This window comes from Rana temporaria, chromosome 3 (genome assembly GCF_905171775.1).
Source record: "Rana temporaria chromosome 3, aRanTem1.1, whole genome shotgun sequence".
NCBI classification, from domain to species: Eukaryota; Metazoa; Chordata; class Amphibia; order Anura; family Ranidae; genus Rana; species Rana temporaria.
Genome location: NC_053491.1, coordinates 243,981,561 through 244,006,402, shown reverse-complemented (window position 1 = coordinate 244,006,402; position 24,842 = coordinate 243,981,561). Strand labels below are relative to the sequence as shown.

Genomic DNA, 24,842 nt, shown 5'->3' with positions numbered 1-24,842 from the left:
TGCATAGGGGTTGATTTACTAAAGGGAAATCCACTCTGCACTGCAAGTGCAGTTGCTGTAGATCTGAGGGGAAGCTCTGCTTATTTTATCATCCAATCATGTGCAAGCAAAGATGCCGTTTTAAATTTTTTTTTGTATGTCCCCCTCAGATCTACAGCGACTGCACTTGCAATGCAAAGTGGATTTGCCTTTGGTATGCTTTACATAAGATCCTTCTGAACTTGAATAAGTAGCTGAACGTGTATACTGTATATAACACCTTTTTCCATTATAAAAAAGATGTTTAAAAGTTCTTGCACATTAATGTCTGAGAACACACTAGTTTAACATCACTCACTATATATGTAATTTTACTAAAAACAGTGTTAATACTAGTGATGGCCCCAGAATTCCTCCTAAGCACACACACAAAAAATATTAGTCATAATTCCTTCATCATAGGCTAACAAACGGTATATTGCAGACTGATTTCCCCCCTGCCCTAGGGATAGTGATACTGCTCTTAAGGCTGAAGTGCCATGTAGGGATGAGCTTTATGTTCGAGTCGAACATGAGTTTAACTTGAACATTGGCTGTTTGCCGAACAGCGAACAAATTGGTGGTGTTCGTGGCAAATCTGAAAAGCTGCGGAACACCCTTTAAAAGTCTATGAGAGAAATCTAAGTGCTAATTTTAAAGGTTAATATGCAAGTTATTGTCATAAAAAGTGTTTGGGGACCCAGGTCCTGCCCCAGGGAACATATATCAATGCAAAAAGTTTTTTTTTTTTTACGTTTTTTCGGGAGCAGTGATTTTAATAATGCTTAAAGTGAAACAATAAAAGTGAAATATTACTTTAAATTTCGTACCTGGTGGGTGTCTATAGTATGCCTGTAAAGTAGCGCATGTTTATAACAGTCTCTGCACAAAATGACATTTCTAAAGGAAAAAAAGTAATTTAAAACAGATAAAAGTAATTGAAAAATAAAAATGTGTGGTGGTCCCCCCAAATTCCATTACCAGGCCCTTCAGGCCTGGTATGGATATTAAGGGGAACCCTATGCCAAATGAAAAAAAAATTGTGTGGGGTTCCCCCTAAAAATCCATACCAGACCCTTATCCGAGCACACAACCTAGCAGGCCACAGAAAAAGAGGGTGGGACGGGACAAGAGAGCACCTCTTCCCCACCTAAACCGTACCAGGCCACATGCCCTCAACATGGGGAAGATGTTAATGGGGACAAGGGCCTCATCCCCACAACCCTTGCCCAGTGGTTGTGGGGGTCTGCGGGCGGGGGCCCCCTTTAACAAAGGAGAACTCCAGATCCCGCCCCCCTATGTGAATTGTACATTGTACCCCTACCATTTCACAGGAAAAAGTGTGAACATGTTAAATATGAGACGGCTTGGGACAAGTCCTTTATTAAAAATAAAAAAACTATTCCAGAGATGTAATCCAGTCTCGATGTCCAGCGATAATCCATTCTCCAGCGAACGACGCACGATCCTGCTTCCACCTGAGGCACCCGGCCGAATGGCGCACAAGCTAGTTTCCCGTGACTTGTCAGAGGGGGCGGGATCACACATCACGGGTGGCCCCGCTCTCTGTTATAAAAGAGCTGTCAAACAGCTTGCGTGACATTCAGCCGGGTGCCTCCGGGGGAGGCAGGATCGTCCGTCATTCCTCGCTGGAGAATGGATCATCGCTGGACATCGAGAATGGATTACATTGCTAGAATTGTTTTTTTTAATAAAGGCCTTGTCCCAAGCAGTCTCATGTCGTCATTTTTAACATTTCCACACTTTTTTTTTTGTGAAATGGTAGGGGTACAATGTACCCCTTACCAATTCACAGGGGGGGGAGCGGGATCTGGAGTTCCCCTTTGTTAAAGGGGGCTTCCAGATTCCGATAAGCCCTCGCAGACCCCACAACCACCAGGCAGGGTTTGTGGGGATGAGGCCCTTGTCCCCATCAACATGGGGACATCCTCTCTAAGTTGAAGGCATGTGGCCTGTTACGGTTCAGCTCCCCCCCCCCTTTTCCTGCGGCCTGCCAGGTTGCGTGCTCGGAAAAGGGTCTGGTATGGATTTTTTTTTTTAAATTTGGCTTTTTTTTTTCTTTTAGAAATTTAATTTTGTGCAGTGACCATTATAAACACGAGAAACATACATTACCTTACAGGCATACTACAGACACCACCCAGGTACGAAATTTAAAGGAATATTTCACTTTTATTGTTTCACTTTAAGCATTATTAAAATCACTGCTCCTGAAAAAAACAGCTGCTTTTAAAACTTGTTTTGTATTGATTCATGTCCCCTGGGGCAGGACCCAGGTCCCCAAACACTTTTTATGACAATAATTTGCATAATTACCTTTAAAATGAGCACTTTGATTTTTCATGTTTGTGTCCCATGGACTTTAACGGTGTTTGAACAACTCTTTTGCCTGTTCGCATGTTCTGCTGCAAACCGAGCCGGGGGGGGATGTTTGGCTTATCCCTAGTGCCAGGCTACTGCTGGTCGCTTTAAGGGGGTTGTACAGGTAAAAGTTTTTTCACCTTAAAGCGGTGGTTCACCCACAATAACAACATTTTAGCATTAAATTAAGCATAGTAGCGCGAGCTACAGTATGCCTGTATTTTTTTTTTGCCCCGTACTCACTGTGCAATCCTATAGTGAAGATTCCGACTCCCCGCAGGGAATGGGCATTCCTATCCAGACGGAAGATGATTGACGGCCGGCTATGGCACGTCACGCTCCCCGAAGATAGCCGGAGTAGGTCTCGGCTCTTTACGGCGCCTGCGCACAGACTATGCGCAGGGGCCGTGAAGAGCCAAGTCCTATTTCGGCTGTTTCCGGAGAAGTGTGACGCGCCAGAGGCGGCCGTCAATCATCTTCCCTCTGGATAGGAACGCCCATTCCCCGCGGGGGAGTTGGAATCTTCACTATAGGATTGCACAGTGAGTACGGGGCAAAAGAAATAAATACAGGCATACTGTAGCTCGCGCTACTATGCTTAATTTAATGCTAGAAAAAAAAAAAAATATAGGGTGAACCCCCTCTTTAATGCATTCTCTGCATTAAGGTGAAAAAAAACATTTGTGGATTAGCGGTCCCCTGATTACTTACCTGACCCCTCGAAAGTCCCGCCCCATAAACACGCAGACTTCTCGGCTCATTCATTGGTTGATTGAAAGCAGCGCAGCCATTGGCTCACGCTGCTGTCAATTTACATCCAATGACGCGGCGTGCCGGGGGGCGGGTCCGAGTGATACAGTGAGCGGCTATAGCCGCTGGCTGTATCACTGGAGCGTGCCCGCAAGAACTAACCACCATGCGAGCTTGCTCGCATGAAGGTGGTTAGTTCTTGCAGGGAGGAGCCAAGACAGCCGCTGAGGGACCCCAGAAGACCAGGTTCTGGGCCACTCTGTGCAAAATGAGCTGCACAGTGGAGGCAAGTATAACATGTTTGTTATTTTTTATTATTATTATCTTTAGTGTTCCTTCAACTTTTAAAATGAGAAAAAAAAAAAAAAAGAAGATCCTTCCAATAATGCAGTATGGACCCCAGATCTCCATCCAGACTCATTGCTTGGATCCAATACCTGGGCTTGGCAGTGTGCAAACTGAATGTCTGGCAAATGTTCAGAGTATGTGACATTTATCAAGTTATAAGAAGGGAAGAAAATTACAATATGCATCTCTTTGTATTTAGGAACAGATGCTGGTGAATGCTACTTTAATGAACAAGAGTCCTCATAAATAATCATCTAATATTATAATCGGTAAAGAATTCACAAGTTATTAGCCAAACCTGTGACAAAGCAAAAGGTTTAGTTGGCTAAAGGGTTCTGTTTCCAGAACTCTGTTTATTGACACCAAAAAATAACTTTAATTTCCATATAGATAGAGAATCTTTTATGCAAAAGACCTTGCTAGACTACTGCTAAAATGGTTCAGTCCTTGTCGCCACACTTTTAATTCAACTACAAATATATAACACTTTGCAGCCACCTAGTGGTAAAACAGCAACACTGCTTCCCCCATGACTGATGTTTAACAAGACAAGGAAAAAAAACGCAAAAGCAACTTAATAAAAAAGCTTTATTGCCCTAGTACAGGAGACAAAACACTAATAGGAGATTTTTTTTTTTTTTTTTGAGATTTGATGGTCAGAATGAAGTCAAGATGTATGAAAGGTAAATCAGTTCTATTTAACTGACACATTGGTAATGTATACAAAGAAATTACACTAGATGACCCCTTAACTATAAAAAAAAAAAAAAAACTTGTATGTCTTTGGTGTGTTTCCATCGTGGCACCAAATGGGAGACATAATGAGAGGTAAGAGCATATTGTTACAAACTAAGCATGCGTTATGAAGGCACAGTAATGGACACTAGGAAAGGTCACTTGGGCTCCATCACAAAATATGCATTAGGTATGAGCAAGGAAGCCCATGGGATGGTGGTTTGATGACGGCACATTCAAAACAAGGCAATCAGAAAGGCACCATCAGCGATAATTACCAACTATAAGGAAAGATTTGGCAGCAGAATACAGGGGGTAATTCATTGGTATACATTGACATTTGTTCTGTGGATAAAAAAAAGATTCAATACTGATGACATTTTATGGCAAACATGAATGGGAATGCAAAAAATGAAGTATATGGGATACATACATATAGACAAAGGTAATATGCAGCAAAGGATAATAACCTCCTCTGTTGTAAAGAAACAGATCAGAATACATAATACTGCAAGGATACAATAAAATACTAAGAAACAATGTGCAATGTGCGCATAGGTTTTTGCCTTGCTGATGTTTAACAACATCTGTCAAAGTAAACAAGAGATACGCTATATGGATATAACACCATAATTCCCAGTTTACCATACTCACAAACTGGGACAACTTTAAGCCTCATTCTTAATCTGTCCCTTATATGAGTAAAACTAGATTTATTATTTAAGCCCCACCCCTGAAAAGCCACCTTAGCCTTTCCAAAAAAAACAAAACACTAAGAAGGTATGTTCATCTCTACCTCTCATCACAGTTCCAGAGCAAAGAAAGACAATGGCTGGATATGGAGCACTGCTCCTGTACCAAAGGAGTTTGGAAAACATAATAAATGCACTTTAAATATAGCCTTCTCAGAAAACATTTTATACATACAAGCTCTTTGATAGATATCAAATAAGTAGCACAGGCGCCTGAAGGGATATACAATTAAATGAAGGCAAAACAATGGCCACATTTGGTCCTTAATAATTCCAGGAGAAGGGCACAAACCTTTTCTGGGGTAATAGGGTTGGATTTGTGATTCTGCTCTTGCCTCACTTCTCTACCAGGTTGCGATGAGCATGATACAAATGCAGCTGCTAAATGAAGATTACACATATAGGCTGCTAATCAAGACAATTTCCAGTTGTAAAACAATCTAGATGATCAATAGTCCTTTTGAGTTTTTTTTAAATAACCAAATATAACGTTTCCAGGTTGTTAATCAGCTTCTGAAATTTTTATATGAAGAGTACAGTAAATTAAATTACTATGCATACCCTATTCCTGCCATTGGTCTGACCTATGCACACTCGCAAAGATGTGCTATTGCACAGGTTGTGTCTGTCTTGTTTTTAATCTTTAATCCATTGTTTTTATTTTGCCCAATTATTATTATTTTTTTTAATATGAAAGAATTGGTGGATTGGGTTATAAGGGAAAAAAAAACATGCTTGCGGTTTTGTCCACGTTTTACTGGATATTGCTGCCCTCTATTGGCCTTACAATATCATTACCCTTTCCAATGCTAGAAGCATTCACAAAAACAATGTAAAAAAATGAAAAATATATTCATTTAGTATTTATAGAAAAAAAATATAACTTGCAAAATCACACCATCATTTAGTTGCCCTTTTAGCACAGTAGGGATTTTATAAACGGAAACATGCCAGGCTGCAATGTAAATGTATCAGAAAATATTTAAGTGTGCTGTTGAGCTTGTGATATCACTGCTCTGAACATGAAATAGAAAACATAAAATAAAGTCTTAAACTGTACAGTCCCATTAAGCCACTGTCAACAGTGGCTTAAGTATGACTTGGCCAGAAATATTGGCTCGGTTAGTGATGGCCAAATATGGAGAAGACAGGACAATTTGGCTTTGTTTATGCCATCTCTGTTCACAATTCCATAATCCAGGGAAGAACAATTTCAGCAGTCATCTTCTCCATGGTGGAATCATCATACAGCCGTTTTCAGGTCAGTTATGTTGCCTTTAGCATTAGAGCATGCTGGGAGTTGCAGTTCAGTCAGGAGATGCCCACATTTTTCTCTACATGCTGTCCACATAGCAAGCTGTTCTCTTTAGGCGAGGTGTGAATAAAACTGGAATGTATTTTTTTTTTTTATAAGAATCAGGCTTGAAGTAAAAACTATAAATTAATGGACTAATTAAATAGGAGTGAAAGTAAGAGGCTAGGTAACTGTGTAAACTAGGCAAGCCATTATGGCTTCTTCCTTAGATAATTGGAAGGTATCCAGCCCTCCCAAGTGGGGCCCCCACTAAGAACCCTACAGAACCACCAGCCATTAGAACTCTTCTCCTGAACCTCAAATATTGTTCCTTCTTTAAAGCTACTAGTATCCTCATCTCCATCAAAGTCAGCAACAGCCACGTACTGAGAAGGTGGAGTACTGGATACAGGCTTCTCTTTTGTTTCTGATTTATCTGCTAGTCTAGATGCCGGCATCTTGGGAACAAAGCTATTTTTCACTTTAGTATCATCGCTACCTGGTAAAGAAATTAGCGGCTTGGATTTAGGAGGAACCATTATGGGTCGATTAGCCATATGAGCAACTGTAAAATCAGAACTTTCTTTTATCTGTGTTGCCCTGCCTTCATTTGTTTCACATGACATGGAAACTTTTTTGGGAGGAGGTGGTCTCCTTGGTGGAATTACAGGCCTCTGGGGTAGATCTCTTGCAGCCTTTGGTTCAGTGTCAACAGTCCTAAGTGGTACTGGAAGCGCTTTGGAAGGTGGTTCACCAGGAATACTATTGTTCTGCTTGTACAGATGTTTTTGATCAGGTTTATCAAAGGGTCTGCCAGCAGCCCCTATACAGTTGTAAACTTTAGTGTCGCTCACCCCACTACTTGCACAAGGCTCTTGCTCATTACCTTTATCTAACGATTTCCCAGAGGGTTTAAGTCTGCTTCTCAGATTTGAAATGTCAACCTTATCTTCTGAACTACCCTCAGTTTTGGTTGTGGCGACTGGTTTGGGTTTGACCTGTGGTTTAGCTTTGAGAAAAGGGTTTGGAACCATTAATTCAGGTTTCTCTGATGATATCTCAGGCTTAGGTTTGTTGGCAACAGGCTTAAGCATTGGCTTTTTTAGCTCTTTGGGTGATACTTTGTGTCCACACTCGAGACCCATTTCATTTTTCAACTGAAACATTTTGCTCTTGTCATTTTTTATCTCGGGTTTCTTGACTTCCTTTGAAGGAAGTTGCTTTTGAGGACTTGATGCCATCATGCTGGTTAAAGGTTTTGGAGGGGGAGCTCTATGCTGTGGCATGCTTGGCCGCTCAGATACCTCTTCAGTTTTCAGCATGGATTCCCTTCTCGGAGGTAGACTTGGCTTCTCCTCCCCATCATCAACAGCTGCCTCATCATACACACTATTTGAAAAGTGTTCTTTGCCATCCAAGGGAGAACTTTTGAAACCTGGGTCTTTGTTCTTCAATTCTTTTGACCATTTGGACACAGGGTCTGTACCATTTTGTGGTGGTTCAGGCAGAGGCCTACATGGCCCAGATGCTTCCTCCACAGAGGTGTTTTCTGTAGAAGCATTAGACAAGCACAGCTGGGCCATCTCATTTGGTAAAGGTGCCAGAAAATTGGGCCTTAGAGCATTGCTAGTTTTTTTGTACTTGTCAATAAAGGTGGCAGGAGCCCAGCCCTCTTTATCATCAATCTGTATATACCACCAACCACTATGGTTCTTTTCAACAACCTAAAATGAAATCGATAACAGATTATAAAAGAAGCTATATCCAACAATCTTGGAAGAAATGTAAGTTTAACTCTAGTAATCAACACTGCAATCTGAAATAACAATTTTTATAATACCCATCAATAAAAAATTGCACAACCTGAGATACTAAATGCATTTAAATTTAAGTTAAATATGTCTTGGGGAAGGCGACGTGGCCTGAATACATTAACACAATTGTGTACATTTTCCACTTTCCAAAATGTGTATCCTATACTGAGAGCTTCTAGTGCTGAGTGCCTTCTGAAAACTATTACCCTGGCTGCTGTCTCTACCTTCAATACTTTAGAATCACTGATCCAAAACAAGCATAAAGCCCTGAGCTTCTGATCTGCATACTTGTTTCAGTTTGGTGGCAAAATACAATGGATTAGCATAAGAGCCAGTCAACTAGCATTAACAAAACGAAAAAAGGAAAAGAAAAGTTTAGCCTATATAAACGTAATAGTACAGGTTAATTTAGTCACTTAACCTTTGGAAGATTAACCCCACTTCATGACCAGGCCAATACAGCACTGCGCTACTTTAACTGACAATTGCGCGGTCAGCGACTTATAGCTGGACTGCAATATTGCAGGTGGACAATGGGACGCTAACTGACACTTTTGACCATTTGCGGGAACCAGTGACACGAATACAGTGATCAGTGCTAAAAATATGCACCGTCACTGTAGTAATGACACTGATTGGGAAGGGGTTAAACATCTAGGAAAAAAGGGCAAAGAGTTAACTGTGTGCCTAGCCAGTGTTTGCATTTACCATGTATATTGCTTTTACTAGGGAAAGAGAACACAGAATATATTCCTCCCCCCCCCCCTGTCCGAACAGAACTCTGCCTTGTTTACAGAGATATTTTCTGAGTTTCTTCCCAACGATTGGTGGGTGCTGGCAGGCACATAGTGTCCGGCATCCACAGATCAGTTTCTGCTGTGAATAATCACAGCAGAAGTGGGCCGGCGGCGTGTGAGTCCCCTGCAGGCGGAAATGCAGGATCACGAATAAATGCGTGATCCAGTGCACAACTGCCACCCTGTAGCAGTAAAACTGCTATAGGGTGGTCAGCAAGTGGTTAAAATAAATCACTCAAGGTTCAAGGAAACCTTTTAGGATGGCCATTATGTGGCTCACCCAAGGTTTCTATCCAGCACTACAGGGTGCCATGGCTCCAGTCCTGAAATCGTTATGGAACACATGTGAAATGTGCTGCACAATACCATGTCTACCACAAAACTAGAAACAGTTCCAGGGGTCAGGCAAAGGCAGCCCTGTATGTTGGATGGAAGGCTCAACTGTGATAGGTAACTATTGTCCTAATTTGTTCCCTTTCAAAAGGCAAGTGGGCAAGAGTATATCTACAAAGCTGGGAGGGTGGGGGTAATCAACATTAACGGAGACAATGGCAAATGAGAGAATTCCTAGCAACTGTCTGGATCTCATTATAGCTCAGCAACATTTTAAGGTTAAAACCTCACCTCAACTTTCAGTCCAGCCTGGAAACTGATGCCATCAGGTATGGTGGTCTGGAAATCTGCAATGGTGTAATACTCTTCTTCAACATGTGGTGGAGTTGGAGGTTTAGGGAGATTTAATCCCCGGGGCTGTGGAAACAAATTAGAACAATATCTCAATGTATCTTCGTTACAGAACACCTCAGGTTACTGCTCTACTTCCAACCGAACTTCACCACATACACAAGGCACCCCAATCTCACCATACTTAGCAAGTTAGATGTCCACTTGAACTCAAAGTCAGAACTTGCCCCTGGCCCTCTCCTCCCAAAAGGGGCACATAGAGATGTGCTTACTGCATTATGAGATAATAGTGTGCACAGCCCCAATTTTTGAGATCAAGTTCAGGTCTACTTGTTAAGGGTTCCAAGCTCAGGGGCTCCTAGGCAAAAAAGAATATGTGTTAAAGAGGAATTTAGTCAGCCATAGAAACAACCCCCCTCTCTCTCGCTTTAGTGAGCCAACACCTATAATGAAGGATGTCCCATGTCATTCAGGCAGCTGGATCCTGTATAAATCTTCTTCCACTTCAGGAAGTCTTCCTCTTGTTCCTGAACCTTCAACGCTGAGATGGTTAATAGCTGTGGGTCTTATTTAAAGCTGCTGTAAAAAGTTCTCTATGAGGACCCACTTACCCCTCTTCCAAATGTTCTTTCATTGCGTTCACTGTCTGTAACATGATCTGTAAATGGGGGAGAAATGCCTGTGATTCATCAGACTTTCCTCCATTTAAAAATCATGGAAGCACTAAAAAGAACATTTCTCGAGGAGGTAGCAGGTCCTCGTTTGGGAACTTGGCACCAAAAGTTCAGCAGCAGGAAGAGGACAGGGCATCTCTGCAGTGAAGATTTCCACAGGATCCATCCTTCATTACAGGTAAGTGAGCTCACTAAAAAGCTATAGAGATTGTTTTTTCCTTATGGCACTAGGAATATTTTCTTATGTAATGCTGAAAAAAAGTAACAAAATAAAATAATAATAGCTAAGGCTAGAAGGAGAGCAAGGGGGGGGGGGGGCATGGCATGGCGGAGTGAGGATGTCCGGAATTTGAGATCGGTGATACCGATGTGCATTCCCCAGGAGACCGTCGATAATACAAGCTCTATAGCCCAAGCCCATGACGGGGAAATGCTACAGGAGTGCCCTTATACTCCTTGTCATTCCTATATTACCTGACGCTAAGAAGAGATGGACAGTCTGTTGCTCCTAATATGGCGCCATTATGGAAACCATAGTCTGAGATATCTCAGCAAACACAGGATAGCTCCATATCGCCGGCGGATGCAGCAGCTGCTGAATGGCCTGCAATAGCAGGGCTGGAGTCTCTAATACCTATATCAATGACTCCTGGTATAAACTCACAGCTATCCTTACCGAGCCCATACAGCCAGGAGGACATTGCTGAGCCAGACACCCGGCAGCTTATTCAAGCTCTCCCCACTAGAGAGGACATACAGAAATTGCTGGGCAGTCTGACTGGTACTCTATGGGAGGAGATAGAAGAGGTTCGCTATAAAACAGGAGCAGTGGACCATAAACTGCTCCATTTAGAAACTCAGCAATCTGCATCTGATGTACGTATTAAAGGGTCACTAAAGGAAAACATTTTTTTTGCTGAAATGACTGTTTACAGGGTATAAAGACATAAAAGTTAACTGATTCCTTTTAAAAATGATTACAAATAGATAAAAATCAATCCTATAATGTGCCTGCAGGTTAGTTTCACTTTTAAACTGGTTTCATGTTCCTGTGAACTAGAGAGACACACAGAACAAAAACAAACAAATCCAGGGCAGTGTTTTGTTTTTACAATGAATCTGATTGGTTCTGTTAAGTTTTAGACACACAGTAATGACAGCTTAGACCACCGTGAAAATCTCCCAGTACTGTGGTTATAAGTAAACAGACAACCAGGAAGTGTGGAGATCAGAGCAGCATTACAGCAACTTCAAAGCAAAAACGAACAATAAGGACATGAAACCAGTACTGCAGTAAGGTAAAGGAAGCTATTTAGCTAAAAAAAAAAAAAAATTCCTTTAAGGCTATGGCGAAAAAGCTGCAAATCCAACTTCAGAGACTGATCGGGTTACAATTGCAAGCAGAATATTCAGAAAATAGAAGCAGAAGGAATAAATATCCGGATTTGGGGGATTCCAGAGACAGTTGGGGGGCCCGGTCTGAGAGACAAAGTGTCTGCCATTTGTAACCAGCTGTTGGAGAAATCCCCAGACGCTCTGATTGAACTAGACCATGTGCATAGGGTCCCTACTATTCATAACCCTGCACAGACTGACCCTAGAGATGTTTTGTGTTGTGTACATTTTTTTAGGTTAAAAGAGGATATACTCAGGGCAGCATGGCTGAAGGGACCATTGGACTTTAATGGGGCAGAGATACAGCTGTATCCCGATTTATGTCGCCAGACAAAGTATAGACTCAGTTTGCTGAAACCGTTATTGGATCACCTGCGCTCCATGGGATCTACGCATCGGTGGGGCTATCCACTGTCTTTGTTCATTAAAAAGGATGTCCGTAGCTATACCCTACATGATCCTGCTCAATTGCCAGACTTTTTTCATTTTCTGGGATCAGAGGTTTTTGAAATTCCCAACTGAATAGATCTTCCATTGGTAGCGGAATGGGGCCCTCAGCAGCAGACAACAATGGAGGAGATACAGTTCAGGACGATCACACAATCGGTTGGGTGGGCAGGCAGGCTCCAGAAGATAGGGAGGTTTAATTTTTATATGTAAAAGGGGGTCACCACTTACTACCCTATACCTAGTATATTATCCTTGTACCTTTGTCTGAGAATTTCTCAGGTTAAACGGGTGCTCTTTACTGAATGCTCTCTCTAATTTTTCTTATTGTAATTATAATAAGCTTTAACATTATATAAGTATAGGGGGAGCCGCTAAATGGGCAAACTATAGGAGTTGAGTTGGGGAGCGCAGGACTGTGTGCCCGATGTTGTTTGGAGTTTAGTTAATGGCAAGGGCAAGACATGCCCTTTTTACTAAAAAAGGGCATGTCTTGATTTGAAAACAGGTGAAATAGCTGCTAGCTCTTCTTTATTAAGTGGCGGTGGGAGGTTACAGGAATGACCCATACTTCTCCGAAGGACACCTAACAGATTATATATGTTCTGGATATTCCATCGGATATTTAGGGGGATTGGGTGAGTTACTCGTGATCGTTGGTTGGTTTCTGTGGGCTGCGACAATGTATCCCTGTTTATTTATTGGGGTGTTGGGGGGGGGGGGGGGGGGTTTGTGCAATACTATAGTTAGCTGATTGGGGTACTAGAGGATACTACATATGGTGTCGCTGGTTGATTGGGCTGCTGGAGGCTGATACATCTTGTGGTAGCTCATTGATTGGGATACAAGAGAATACTGGATATTACATCATCACTTGCACTGACTGGGTGGTTAATTTATTACTGCACAACATTACTGTTCATTGAATGAGACATCACAGTTCATAGATTGAATTAATAGAGATTAATGCACATTATTACTGCCCACAGAGTGGGGTGTTAGAGACTATAACAATAATCACTTTGCACTGGGGGGATGGTCACATGACCCTGAAAGGTGCGGGTGTAATATTTTAAAACAGGCACAGTTTATGTTCACTGATTGGGATATTATAAGGTATTGCTGGGGTGGTTAGAGATTAATATACACTTTTTCATTTTACTGATTGAGTTACTGTAGATTATTGAATATAACTATTGATCACTGATTGGGGGTGTTTGTGGTTTGTTGTACACCGTTGTTGGTTATTGTTTGGGATGTTAGAGATGGTTGTACATTATTACTGTTAACAGATTGGGGTGTTAAAAGGTTATTGTACACATGTATTGCTCACTGATTGGGTTGTTAGAGGTTACTTCACATTCTCACTAGGCACTTACCGGGTGCTAGAGGTATTAAACACAGATTCATGTAATTTAGTTACAGTGGCCCTGTGTAAGCTGCTCCGGATCAGTCATGGCTTGGTCAACCCACCCCCCTCCACTGGTGACAGTATAGTTACATAGTTAGTCAGGTTGAAAAAAGACACAAGTTCTTCCAGTTCAACCATACAAATAAAAAAATATATAATATCATACAATCCCATATACCCAATTCTATATATCCACAGTTGATCCAGAGGAAGGCGAAAAACCCCAGCAGAGGATGATCCAATTTGCTACAGCAGGGGAAAACGTTCCTTCCTGATCCCCCCGAGAGGCAATCGGATTTTCCCCAGATCAACTACCTCTAAATGTCAGTACCCAGTTATATTATGTACATTTAGGAAATAATCCAGGTCTTTCTTAAAGCAATCTACTGAGCTGGCCAGAACCACTGTTGCTATTCTCTGAGAAAGGAGGGTAACAAACCAGTAATTTCTTTGATAAATTGGTCAGGTGCCTCACCAAACACACATCCTCCTTGGAAAGGCAACGTTGTGAGGCGTCTTACAGGCAGCTTTCGTTTCCCAAGCCTTTACCCATAAGATTTTGCCCATATGATTGGAAATGAGAGCCATTTTGGATATTTGTCTTATGAGGTGTTTCAAGGCATCTACACAAAAGAAGTGCAGAAGGCAACTGTTGTAATTATTCTGCAACACCACAGTCCTGAAGTACAGTGTCATGCTGGTTATTCATTGCCTTAGTCTAGTTAGATGCAATTTGACATACATAAATAGCAGTGAGAGCTGGTATAGGGCTGGGCTTGCCAGCTTTTATGAGGATTTTCGATTTTCTATCACCAGAATCCTTGAAAAAGGGAACATCTTCAATAGGTACAATGGGAGGTTTGTTTAGGACAAATAAGGCAGAATTAACCACAGGAATAGTCTACTTTTTTGCAAACTCTTTTACTACTGGATAGAGTCCAGCAAAAGATTTGTGGGGTAGTGAAAATGCTTTCAGGAGTGACCCAATCGTTCTTGATTGCACATTCTATTCCATTGTCTATTGAGTTTCACTTAGATATATATTTTATAGACACACACATAAGCTTTGAAATCCCACAGCTCCAAACCAGAGCTGCAAGAAAAAAGATATGTCTAAGGGGTGTACAGAAAAAAAAAACTTACAATAGTAAGATCCCGTCGAGGAGGAGGCCTCTGTCTCAGTATTGGAGATTCTGCAGGAATAGGGAAAATTATTTAAATAGCCATACTTTACTACTCACTCAAAGTAGCAGACATTTTGTGTTAAAAATAGCCAATAGGAAATGGTGGAAAAGAGCTTTATGCCCCGTACACACATGCAGGATTTCCGACGGGAAAAGTTCCTGTTGGAAATCCCGAGGGGAAAGCCGAGAACCTGCTCGGTCAGTCTTTCCCCCTACACAAGGCCGGTTTTCCCGACAGGAAAAAGCTTTCCCGGCTGTGTGTATGCTCCATCACAGTTTTTCCCATAGGAGAACTTCGAAAAAACGCTGGGCAAAAGCCTGCCGGTTTTCCCGGTGGGAAAAAAGAGAACTGTTTTTTTCAGATGTCCAAACTTCTCTTTGAACCTCCATCCACACATTCAAGGTGGATGTGGGAATCCTCCTCATTGTTTTATATTCCGACAACTGAACTCCCCTGTCGTCAGAATACACAGATCAGCACTGCAGCAAATTGGCGGTACAAGTTAACCAAAGCAAAACTTTCCACAAGCCCGTTCATGGGAAGATGATCATCAGATCGACTTCTCATGAATGGTAACAGCAATAGATGGATCAAAATTCTGCCGGCCAAATTTTGATCCATCTATGGTCCAGCTTTACTTTTATCTTAGAGTTGGGCATTAAACTTAATGTATTAGGTATTTTCCTCACTTCCAGTAAGAACATAAAGGAAAGCTAAGGTATATGTTGCTGGGAAGAAGAACATTTGAATAAACCTGTTGTACTGCCCTGAATAAGCAATATGCATATTGTCTAAATTTCAATTTCTGTACTTCTCTAGAGAGCAGAACCCACAACAACCATGTGCAAAGTATACAACAAAAATGACATTCAGATGGTAAGGTTAATTAAAGACACCAGTCAACCCAGTTATTATAATTTTCCATATTGCTGTACATTGCTCATGCTAAGACACTTGTCCAAATCTTTTTTTATTTTATCTACACTGCTGACAACTGTGGAAGGGAGTCCCACATCCTTACTGCTCTACCAGTAAAAAAAAAAACCTTACGCAGTTGGAGATTGAACTGCTTCTCATCCAACTGCAATGTGTGACCGCATGTTTTTTTTTTTTTGACCTTGGGTAAATAGTTTCCTCCCAATGCTGAAGTCGGCATTTAAATATTTTTATAATGCGTTTATATCCCCTCTTAAATGTCTCTCCAAGGAAAATAATGTTTGTAGTCGTTCCTTGTAACTGAGGCCCTCCATCTCCCTTATTAGCCCTTCTCTGGACTCTCTACAGCTCATCCTTCCTGAGGATTGGGTGACCACAACTGGAAAACATACCAAAGCTGTGGTCAAACCAGGGTTTTGTAAAGTGGTAGAATTATAATGTTATCTCTTAATTAGGATTGTCCTGATACCACTTTTTTGAGACCGAGTAAAAATACCGATACTTTTTATCAAGTACTCGCCAATACCGATACTTTTTTTTAATGTCATGTGGTAGTGGCAGTATTTTTTATTTTTTTACAATTTTTATTTTTTACAATTTCTTTTTTTACAGTGCTTTCTTCTTTTTTTTTAGGGGGCGGGGGTGGAGTGAATTGTCAGTGTGTTTATTTACATTTTTATTATTTTTTAAAATTCGTTATTTATTTATTTAAATTTTTTTCTTTTTTTATCAGCCCTGTTGGGGGGTCTTTGGTGAGATATCAGGGGTCTTAACAGACCCCTGACATCTCCCCTTTGAGACAGAAAGGGACTAAGGACACAGATTCCCCAGTCCCTTTCTCTGCAGCCTCAGCTAAAATGAACGGAGAGAAGCTCCTCTCCATTCATAAACTGAAGCATCGTAAACACAGGTTACGATGCTCAGTTATGTGAATGGACAGAGTCAGTGTTCACTGACTCTTCATTCGGAAAATGTAGGAGCCGAATTTAGAGGCTCCTACCTCCACTCTCCATCCTGACAGATTGAGGGGGTGGAGGAGGACATTGAGGGGGGAGAGCAGCACGGAGGGGGACACAGACCACGGACTGCAGCAAGGAGGGGGACAAGGACCCAGAGGGGGACACACAGCACGGAGGGGGACACGAACCCGGAGGGGGAGAGCAGCACGAAGGAAGATACAGGGACAGTCAGCGGTGATCGGTGTGGCTTTGGGGGGAGTTAAAAGCACCAATCACTGCTGTATAACTTTAACTAAAGCAGCTGAAAAGGAGGCAGATCAGTGCTTGCAACTCCCCTGCCGCACCGATCACCCTGACTGCCCAGGTATCGGGTGAAGCATCGGAGCATTTCTCCGAATACAAGTACCTGGGAAAATGCTCGGTATCGGTACCGATACTAGTGTCAGTATCGGGACATCCCTACTTATAATGCATGCTAATAGTCTGCTGGTCTTGCTTGCTGCAGCTTGGCACTGCATGCTATTGGTGAGTCTGACCTACATCTACCTCTAACTTTGTCATTTGTATCAATATGTACCATGACAGCTGGGTCCTTCTCAGCCCTTCCCAACAATCTGTCTATCCACTGCATGTGCTGAACCTGATCCCAGTGACCCTCTTAGCACTGTCAGTGCTTCCTCAGCACTGACACTGCCCAACCAGCACTCACAGTGCCCCATCTGTACTCACTGTGCCCCTTCAGAACTCACAGTGGCCTGTACCACTCATTGTGACTCTTCAGCACCTCCCTGCCCCCTCAGTATGCATAATGCCATCTCAATATCAACACTGCTCTCGTAATACTCACAGTGCCTCCTGGTACTCATGTCCTCAGTACTCACAGTGCCATTTAGTACTCACAATTAGATTACTGTCATATTGAATAGGCCCATAAAAATCTTAAAAGAAGCAACATCTTTAGAAATAGAGACAGCAATTTAGGAAGACAGGATTGTGAACAGAACATTAAAATGGTAAATTATAAAAGTCAGACAAAGTATGACTGAATGCCAATGTCATTCATTCTTTTCTCACTTCTTTTGAAGTCTGTAACATGCGCCTGGCGCCCAGGAACATCCCTATCACGACTTGTAAAGTTTTGTTGTCTAGAGAGCCCATCCAGGTCTAGAGCACTTGAATTGGCACTTGATCCTGAAGCCAGTTTTTGAGCCAACAAATCCCCACTAATCTTCTTCAGGTAGGAAGCTGGGGCCCAGCCCTCTGCACCCTTGTACCTGGAAAAGAGAAATATTGTTATCTTCACAGAAACTACAAATCCTTAACTCACAACTTTAAGGTCTATAAAAGTTTTGTCCAAGAAAAACAACTTTACTCACTGCTAATTAAATTAAAATGTACTTGTTCTCAGCATAAACTGAGTGGGCAGGGCATGTACTTCTTAATGGATAACCTAACTACAGAAACCAATCTTCACTGTGTGCTGAGGCTCCATCTTTAAACTCCTATATTACTGTTTCCCCCGTAGTGACATAGGAGTCAGAAGAGGAACTTATGGTGTGTGGTGGGAGACTCAGGTATCCAAAACTTCTAGTAGTGTCCAATATCGTAGAGTATTAGAGAGGCTGCTGGTGGAACAGAGATACAGATTAATAAAGAGCGGAGCGGGCCTTGGTAATTTTTTCACTTGAAAGGTCACCAAGTCAAACCACTACGAGATGGATTTTACTTTTTTGCATTGCATTTTGCTCATTATATTGTTTTAGTGAATAAACCTGGTTCCTTCTGTCCACCTCAGGATTTCCACATCTAAAAAAAATGTACATTTGTGTAAGTCAGGGGTGCCCAACCAGTGGCCCTGAGCCCTCTGATGTGGCCCGCGACCTCCTGCTCTGGGATAGCTGGTTGGCAAGCCCAAAATGCAGGTTGCCAACCTGCCATCCGAGAGCATCAGTGTTGTAAATGAAGCTGGCGGTAGAGGAAGCAAGCAAATTTTCAGAAAGTGCACCACACCTGCAGGATATAATAGACGTCTATGGCAAAAGGCAGCTAAACGGCAGGAAAACCACAGGTACACTGCGCCACAATAGACCGCAGACCATCAGTGTAAAAGCAGCCTTAGGCCCCATTTACATGATCGGTCCGACCCAATCAGACCCTCCATTCACCTGTATGGAGCGGCAGATGTAAACAGACTTTTGTCCGTTTACACCTGCCTACCTCCAATCTGATCTGCTAAAAAAACAGAAGTGGATCTTCCCCCTTCTATCTGATTGGATCAGAGGGCACATAGAGTAGATTGGGCTGTGTCTGTGTCTGCTTTGTATATGCAGACTGGACACAGACCTGTCATCTGCCCACTCTGCTCATTGTGGCCCGCGATTGGTTACCAAGTCGCTTAAGTGGCCCTCGGCCTTCAAAAGGTTGGGCACCCCTGGTGTAAGTGGTACAAATAAAAAAATATGAGAAGGTAGCAATCCTAAGTAGAATAACGCCACTAACCACTGCTTACTAATAACTTGTGTATACTCAAAGCATTTCTGAACTTCTGAAAAAAGGCAGAATGACAAACATAGTAATGTTAGCAGTTTAACAAGACAGAGAACAGGCCACCATTCTGTTCCAGGTCCAATAATGGCTGTGGGATGCTACAGTAGCGTTTCCATCACTCTGCCAAGGTGTGAGATGTACCATATATTTAAAGTTTTATTTATGGTTCAGAATATTGGCTTTAATAGTTGTGCAGCATCTCTAGTTTAAAAATAGTTCTAAGGGCTATGGCTTGGCTACAAATTCCCAAAGAAAATAAATTGGTAGTATCAAACGCTAACATAATAATGTAGCACAGGTTTGATCAGTAGTTGCGGAAAAACATAATTCTAAGGAGCGAAATCATCAGCTACTATAGCTCTTATGTAGCTATTTACAAATTGCTGCAAATGGCTGGCATTGCCTGTGTGACATGGCCCTAAGGAAACATAATCACAATATAACAGTTCAAACTTCCTTTGAATTATAAATATTACCTTATTTTCCACCAGCCCTCTAAATTCTTCTGGATGACTTCAACAATGACTCCTTTATCTAGCGTGATTTCATCTTGATCTCTTGCAATATATGGGTAGATCACACTGTATTTCTCATCTGTTATCAAAAGTGAAAAATGTTTTTTTACAACATGTATATAATTAGCTAAACTGTATCTAATAACTGGTAAGTTCAGCAAGCTAAAATATTACCTACATTCATATAAAGTGTTTTGGTGCAATTATCAATGTAGCCCAGAAATAGTAATAATTATCGTCATCCTAAAGTAGAACAACTACATAAAACAACAAAGCCCAGATCCCAGATATAAGGTCACAATCATTTTGTTCTCAAAGTAAAGGCCAAGTCATACGAGCAGTAACAGAATCATTTAGTATATTGGGGTTTAGTAACCCTTAGGCTGCTTTCACACTGAGCAGCGCTGGGCATCGGTGGTAAAGCACCACTTTTTTTAGCGGAGCTTTACCGTAATTTTTGCGGCTCTATTCGGCCGCTAGCGGGGCGCTTTTGCCCCAGCTAGTGGCCGAAAAAGGGTTAATACTGCCCGCAACGCGCTGCTGCAGAGATACTTTGCCGTTGGTTCGGCGCTGCTGCCCATTGATTTTACTGCTCCTACAGCGCATCAAAGATGCGGCTAGCAGGACTTTTTTTACCGTCCTGTCAGTGCACCGCTCCAGTGTGAAAGCACTCAGGCTTTCAAATTGGAGTGAAAGGAGGGGCTCTTTCAAGGCGCTACTTTTAGTGCTATAGCACCTGTAAAGTGCCTCAGTGTGAAAGTAGCCTTTACAAAAACAACAAGTTTAGAGAGAACAGACTAATTAATGAATTTTATTTAATCACCAACCCCGGCACCTACCCAACTGACACTGTCATTTAAAGCTCCCATAATATAATTTCAAGCGAAGTAAAAGCTCAGCTTAAAGTGTAACTGGATGCCAAGTAAACAAATTAATGTTTATCATTGCTTTTAACATTACATAATTTATTTTATTTTTCAGAAAATCACACCAGGCAAACTGAAAACTGGCTGCTGCACAAAAATAAGTGCGATTAAAAATTAATAAAACAGCATTTTATTTTTATTTTTTGCAATGCACTTCTTAAGAATCCATATACCAATGGCATGTCAAAACAAATCACATCTCAAATAACTCTATGAATATAGTTTACAATAAGATTCATGCCTCAGGCATGCAGAAAAACATTTCACTGGCTAGCAAAGTGAAACATTCCGTGCAAGTCATGCAGACACCAATGGTCAAAGCACAAGCAAACAGTAAACACAGACAAAAAAACAAGCCTCTCTGCACCTGGACCCCATCCACTGGTGTACAAATCCCCAAGAGTCCGTCGGCGGCCCACGTGCCTAGGCAAGGACCAGTATCTCCATGGGGCTGGGAGCATGTTGGGAAGCAGGAAGTGACAAAAAAGGAAATGAGGAGCCATCATTATTTTCCCAATAAGTCGTTCTTTATGGGATAAATTTAGGAACCCAGTTTGTTGGTATTACAAAAAAATAATAAAAAAAGGAAAATATTGCACACATATGTGGAATATAACCTATATACTTACATGTAGTGGTAAGAGACATCATGCCCAATATTCATTGCAGCAGGTTCCCTTATATCATGTATAATGTATGTATGTATTGTATTATATTATATTATACATGTATGATTGAAATTCAAAAAGGGAGGGTGGAATGGGACTTTAATTGTGCCTCAGTGGAGTACGAACAAAAAAAATTAATACCACAATTATAATAAAATAGAAAAAGTTTTATTTGCCAGCCATGGGCAGAGACTTCTTAAAATCTATTACAGTTTAAAACAAAATCCAGTTTACTATATCGTGTGTCTAGGATGTGCAGGTCCTGATGAGAGATGACAGAAGACAGACATCCTGGACACATGATATAGTAAACTGGATTTTGTTTTAAACTGTAATAGATTTTAAGAAGTCTCTGCCCATGGTTGGCAAATAAAACTTTTTCTATTTTCTTATAATTGTGGTATTTTTATTTTTTGTTCGTACTCCACTGAGGCACAAATAAAGTCCCACTCCACTCTCCCTTTTTGAATTTCAATCATACATACTCTGGGGCTTTGTTTCACGCCTACCCCAACCCTTACACATTATATTATATATGTATGTATATAATGTATAATGCCAGTCAAAGAGATAGTGGACCATAATGGAATATACAGTATATGACCAGAAGTTTGTGGACACATGCCCACCACACCTTTATGAGCTTGTTGGGCACCCCATTCCTAAACCCTTGCCAGTGCCCCCCAATTCTAGCTATTAAAGCTGGCTTTCCACAATATTTTGGTGTGTATTTGTGGTAATTAGTACCTATTTATCTGAAAAAGCATTTGTGAGATTAGGCACTGATGTGGAGATGAGAAGACCTGGCACAAGATCAGGTTTTCAATTTACTCCCAAAAATGTGCAACAGAGTTGAGATCACTTTTGGTCATATTGGGGTTGATTTACTAAAACTGGAGAGTGCAAAATCTGGTGCAGCTCTGCATAGAAACCAATCAGCTTCCAACTTCAGCTTGTTCAATTAAGCTTTGACAAAAAAAATAAAAGCCGATTGGCTACCATGCTGCACCAGATTGTGCACTCTCCAGTTTTAGTAAATCAATCCCATAGTGGATTTTTAGCCGTTAAAGGGATTGTAAAGTCTCATGGTTTTTCACCTTAATGCATTCTACGCATTAAGGTGAAAAACCTTCTTTGCTGCCCCCAGAGCCCCCCATTTTTCTTACCTAAGCCCATCTGTTCCAGCGATGTGCACAAGCCAAGTGGCTCCAGCTGCTGTCTGTCCTTACTGGAAAGATTGATAGGCTCCCACCGCTGTCAATGAAATCCAGTGAAACGGGAGCAGGGGGGAGGGGCTGAGTGTCAATGGATGCAGCAGTGGGACTTGGGAGCGTGACTGCATGGGTGCCCCATGAAAAGTCTCTCCGTGGTGCCAACCGATGAAGGGGAAGAGCCAGGAGTGCCAGTTGGGCACCCCAGAAGAGGACGATCGGGGTTGCTCTGTGCAAAACCCTTGCACAAAGCAGGTAAGTATGACATGTTTGTTACTTTGATTAAAAAAAAAAAAAAATCAAACCTTTACAACCCCTTTAATCTAAAGCACTTCTAGATGTGAGAAACGTATGTAATAAATGCAATAATATGCTTCTTTACTAAAAAAAAGAACCACATAATTACTGAAGCACTGGCATCTGTGTTCCTATGCCTTGTGGGCCCAGCGATCCCGTAGAAAAAGCTTTAGTCACAGAGCAGTGTGGTTACTACAACCTGTGCTCTATGTACTCAATATTATATGATCCTATCCTACTAATTAATCAATAAATGTACTAGTATGTATACCAGTCACAAGTCCCTGTCCTAAGCACTAAGACGAAGACTTAATGATTAAGCCATAGTCTTATAGACACACATACTAGGGCTATTTGGCTGGAAACCAATGAACTAAACTGCTCACACACATGGAGAATACACAAAATCCATTCAGCTTCCCATGCCTAGAAATACAGGGATGTGGACTGTAGGGGATCTGGGAGATTATAGGCAGAGAAAGTTGATTTGAATATTGTATCTTTTTTTAATATTGCAATTGCAACTTGCAGTAAGCAGTGTGACCTGTAGAAAAGTGTAGACATCTCATTAAAATTACAGAAGATTTTGACTGGATACTTTTTCAGTGGGCAGAAACTCAAAATAGACTCCAGCTTCAATGTTTCACATATCCAATATCCAAAATAGTTCATCACGGATTTATAAAAATAATAATAAAAAAAAAAACAACAACAAAAAAACACACAAACCATACAGCACATACACTACATAAAGTAGTAAGACACTTAATGAAATGTATAACACGTGACAGAAATAGATAACAATGTACAAAGCTGTGATGGGAAAGTTTAGTATTTTAGTGACAAATATTTACTGGTTTGTTCATATGTGATAAAAGCTAATTAGATACGAGATATTAGCATGGAATAGACATATTTCTGGCTTATACATGCTCTATTTCTTTTCTCTGTGGTATGTGTTAGATGGAATGGAACAATGAAGAGGCCAGCTTACCCTCTTCAGGCTGAATGGTGAAGTCATCTTGTCCCCCATCTTGAGCCTCTAGGCAAGTTGCAGGTACCCAGCCCTGCTCATCTGCCGTGCTAACGAACCACCAGCCTAAAACCAATAAATATTAATATATACTATCACGTTAATGCTTTGCCATAACACAAAAATGGTCAGTTTATCCAATTCCATGCTGCAGAGCCACCAAACCTAAGTTAGAGTGCAACTTCAATTTAAAAGGGAAATTCTGCTTTTCCTCCTCCTCCTCCCCCTCCCCCCTCTCCTCTGCCTATATTGAAGGTTTTTATTTCAGGGAGCGGATACCTAGTTTTGACAGGTACCTGCTCTCACTTCCCAAGTTGGTCCAACTTGGGAAGTGAGCTGTGAAGCCGAAGAAAGACACAGCCAGCTTATCACATCCAAGGTGGTGGCGCTGGGGACCTAAAGGCCAGCAAAGAACCGGCCCAGGGGAGCACAGCACTGGATCCTTGGACTGGTATGTGCAGGTTTATTAAAATTCAGCAGCTGCAGTATTTGTAGCTACTGACTTATTTTTTTCTAGAGTGAAGTTCCTCTTTAAGTAAGGGCAATACTGCTCAAGGCCTCTGGTTTACCCTCTTAAATGATCTCCTGATCACACTTGTTAAAAAAAGATAAACAGGAAACAAGTAACTTGCAGGTTCAACACAGTTTCCCATATATCCTTTCTGCATATGCATCCTCCCCATAAGGCGGCAACTTTTCATCTAAAATATTCAATATTCACTGCATCCGAGCACCACAAACCAAAAATGGTATTTAATTCATTTTTTAATATTCAAAGCAAACTCCCCCATCCATCCATGTCTCCATGTTTTATTTTCGGAGAAATCACTTTGAAAAAAAACCCTAGAACTTCTGGCTGTGGCCATCTTGAGTAAGGGCAGATGATTCATGTAACATTTACTTCCTGAAATTCCTCTGTCCTTAGCTCAGGCATGCAGACATGAGGTTGTGCTTAGCTGAAAAAGCCCCCCTCCTGCCCTCCTAAAGACTACTGGGATGTAGGACATAATTTGCCTAGGCCAGAAACCAGGCAGTAACTGAAGAAGTTGAAAACAAGTAAATAT

At 41.4% G+C, this 24,842-nt stretch overlaps 1 protein-coding gene across 2 annotated transcripts in view; it reads right to left on the bottom strand.

The window, feature by feature from the left end:
- Positions 1-4,069: 4,069 nt before the first annotated feature.
- Positions 4,070-24,842, bottom strand: part of SH3PXD2B (SH3 and PX domains 2B) — a 228,920-nt gene continuing 208,147 nt past the window's right edge. Inside the window, exons 8-14 of one of the 2 annotated variants that reach the window (XM_040344537.1) lie at positions 23,740-23,844; positions 20,937-21,020; positions 19,605-19,722; positions 17,656-17,855; positions 14,645-14,694; positions 9,515-9,640; positions 4,070-8,003 (exon numbers count right to left, since the gene is read on the bottom strand). In XM_040344537.1, the coding sequence (XP_040200471.1) occupies positions 6,492-8,003; positions 9,515-9,640; positions 14,645-14,694; positions 17,656-17,855; positions 19,605-19,722; positions 20,937-21,020; positions 23,740-23,844 (2,195 nt within the window). In that variant the 3' untranslated portion in view covers positions 4,070-6,491. The remainder of the gene's footprint in view (positions 8,004-9,514; positions 9,641-14,644; positions 14,695-17,655; positions 17,856-19,604; positions 19,723-20,936; positions 21,021-23,739; positions 23,845-24,842) is intronic. The other variant, XM_040344538.1, reaches the window with a different exon arrangement.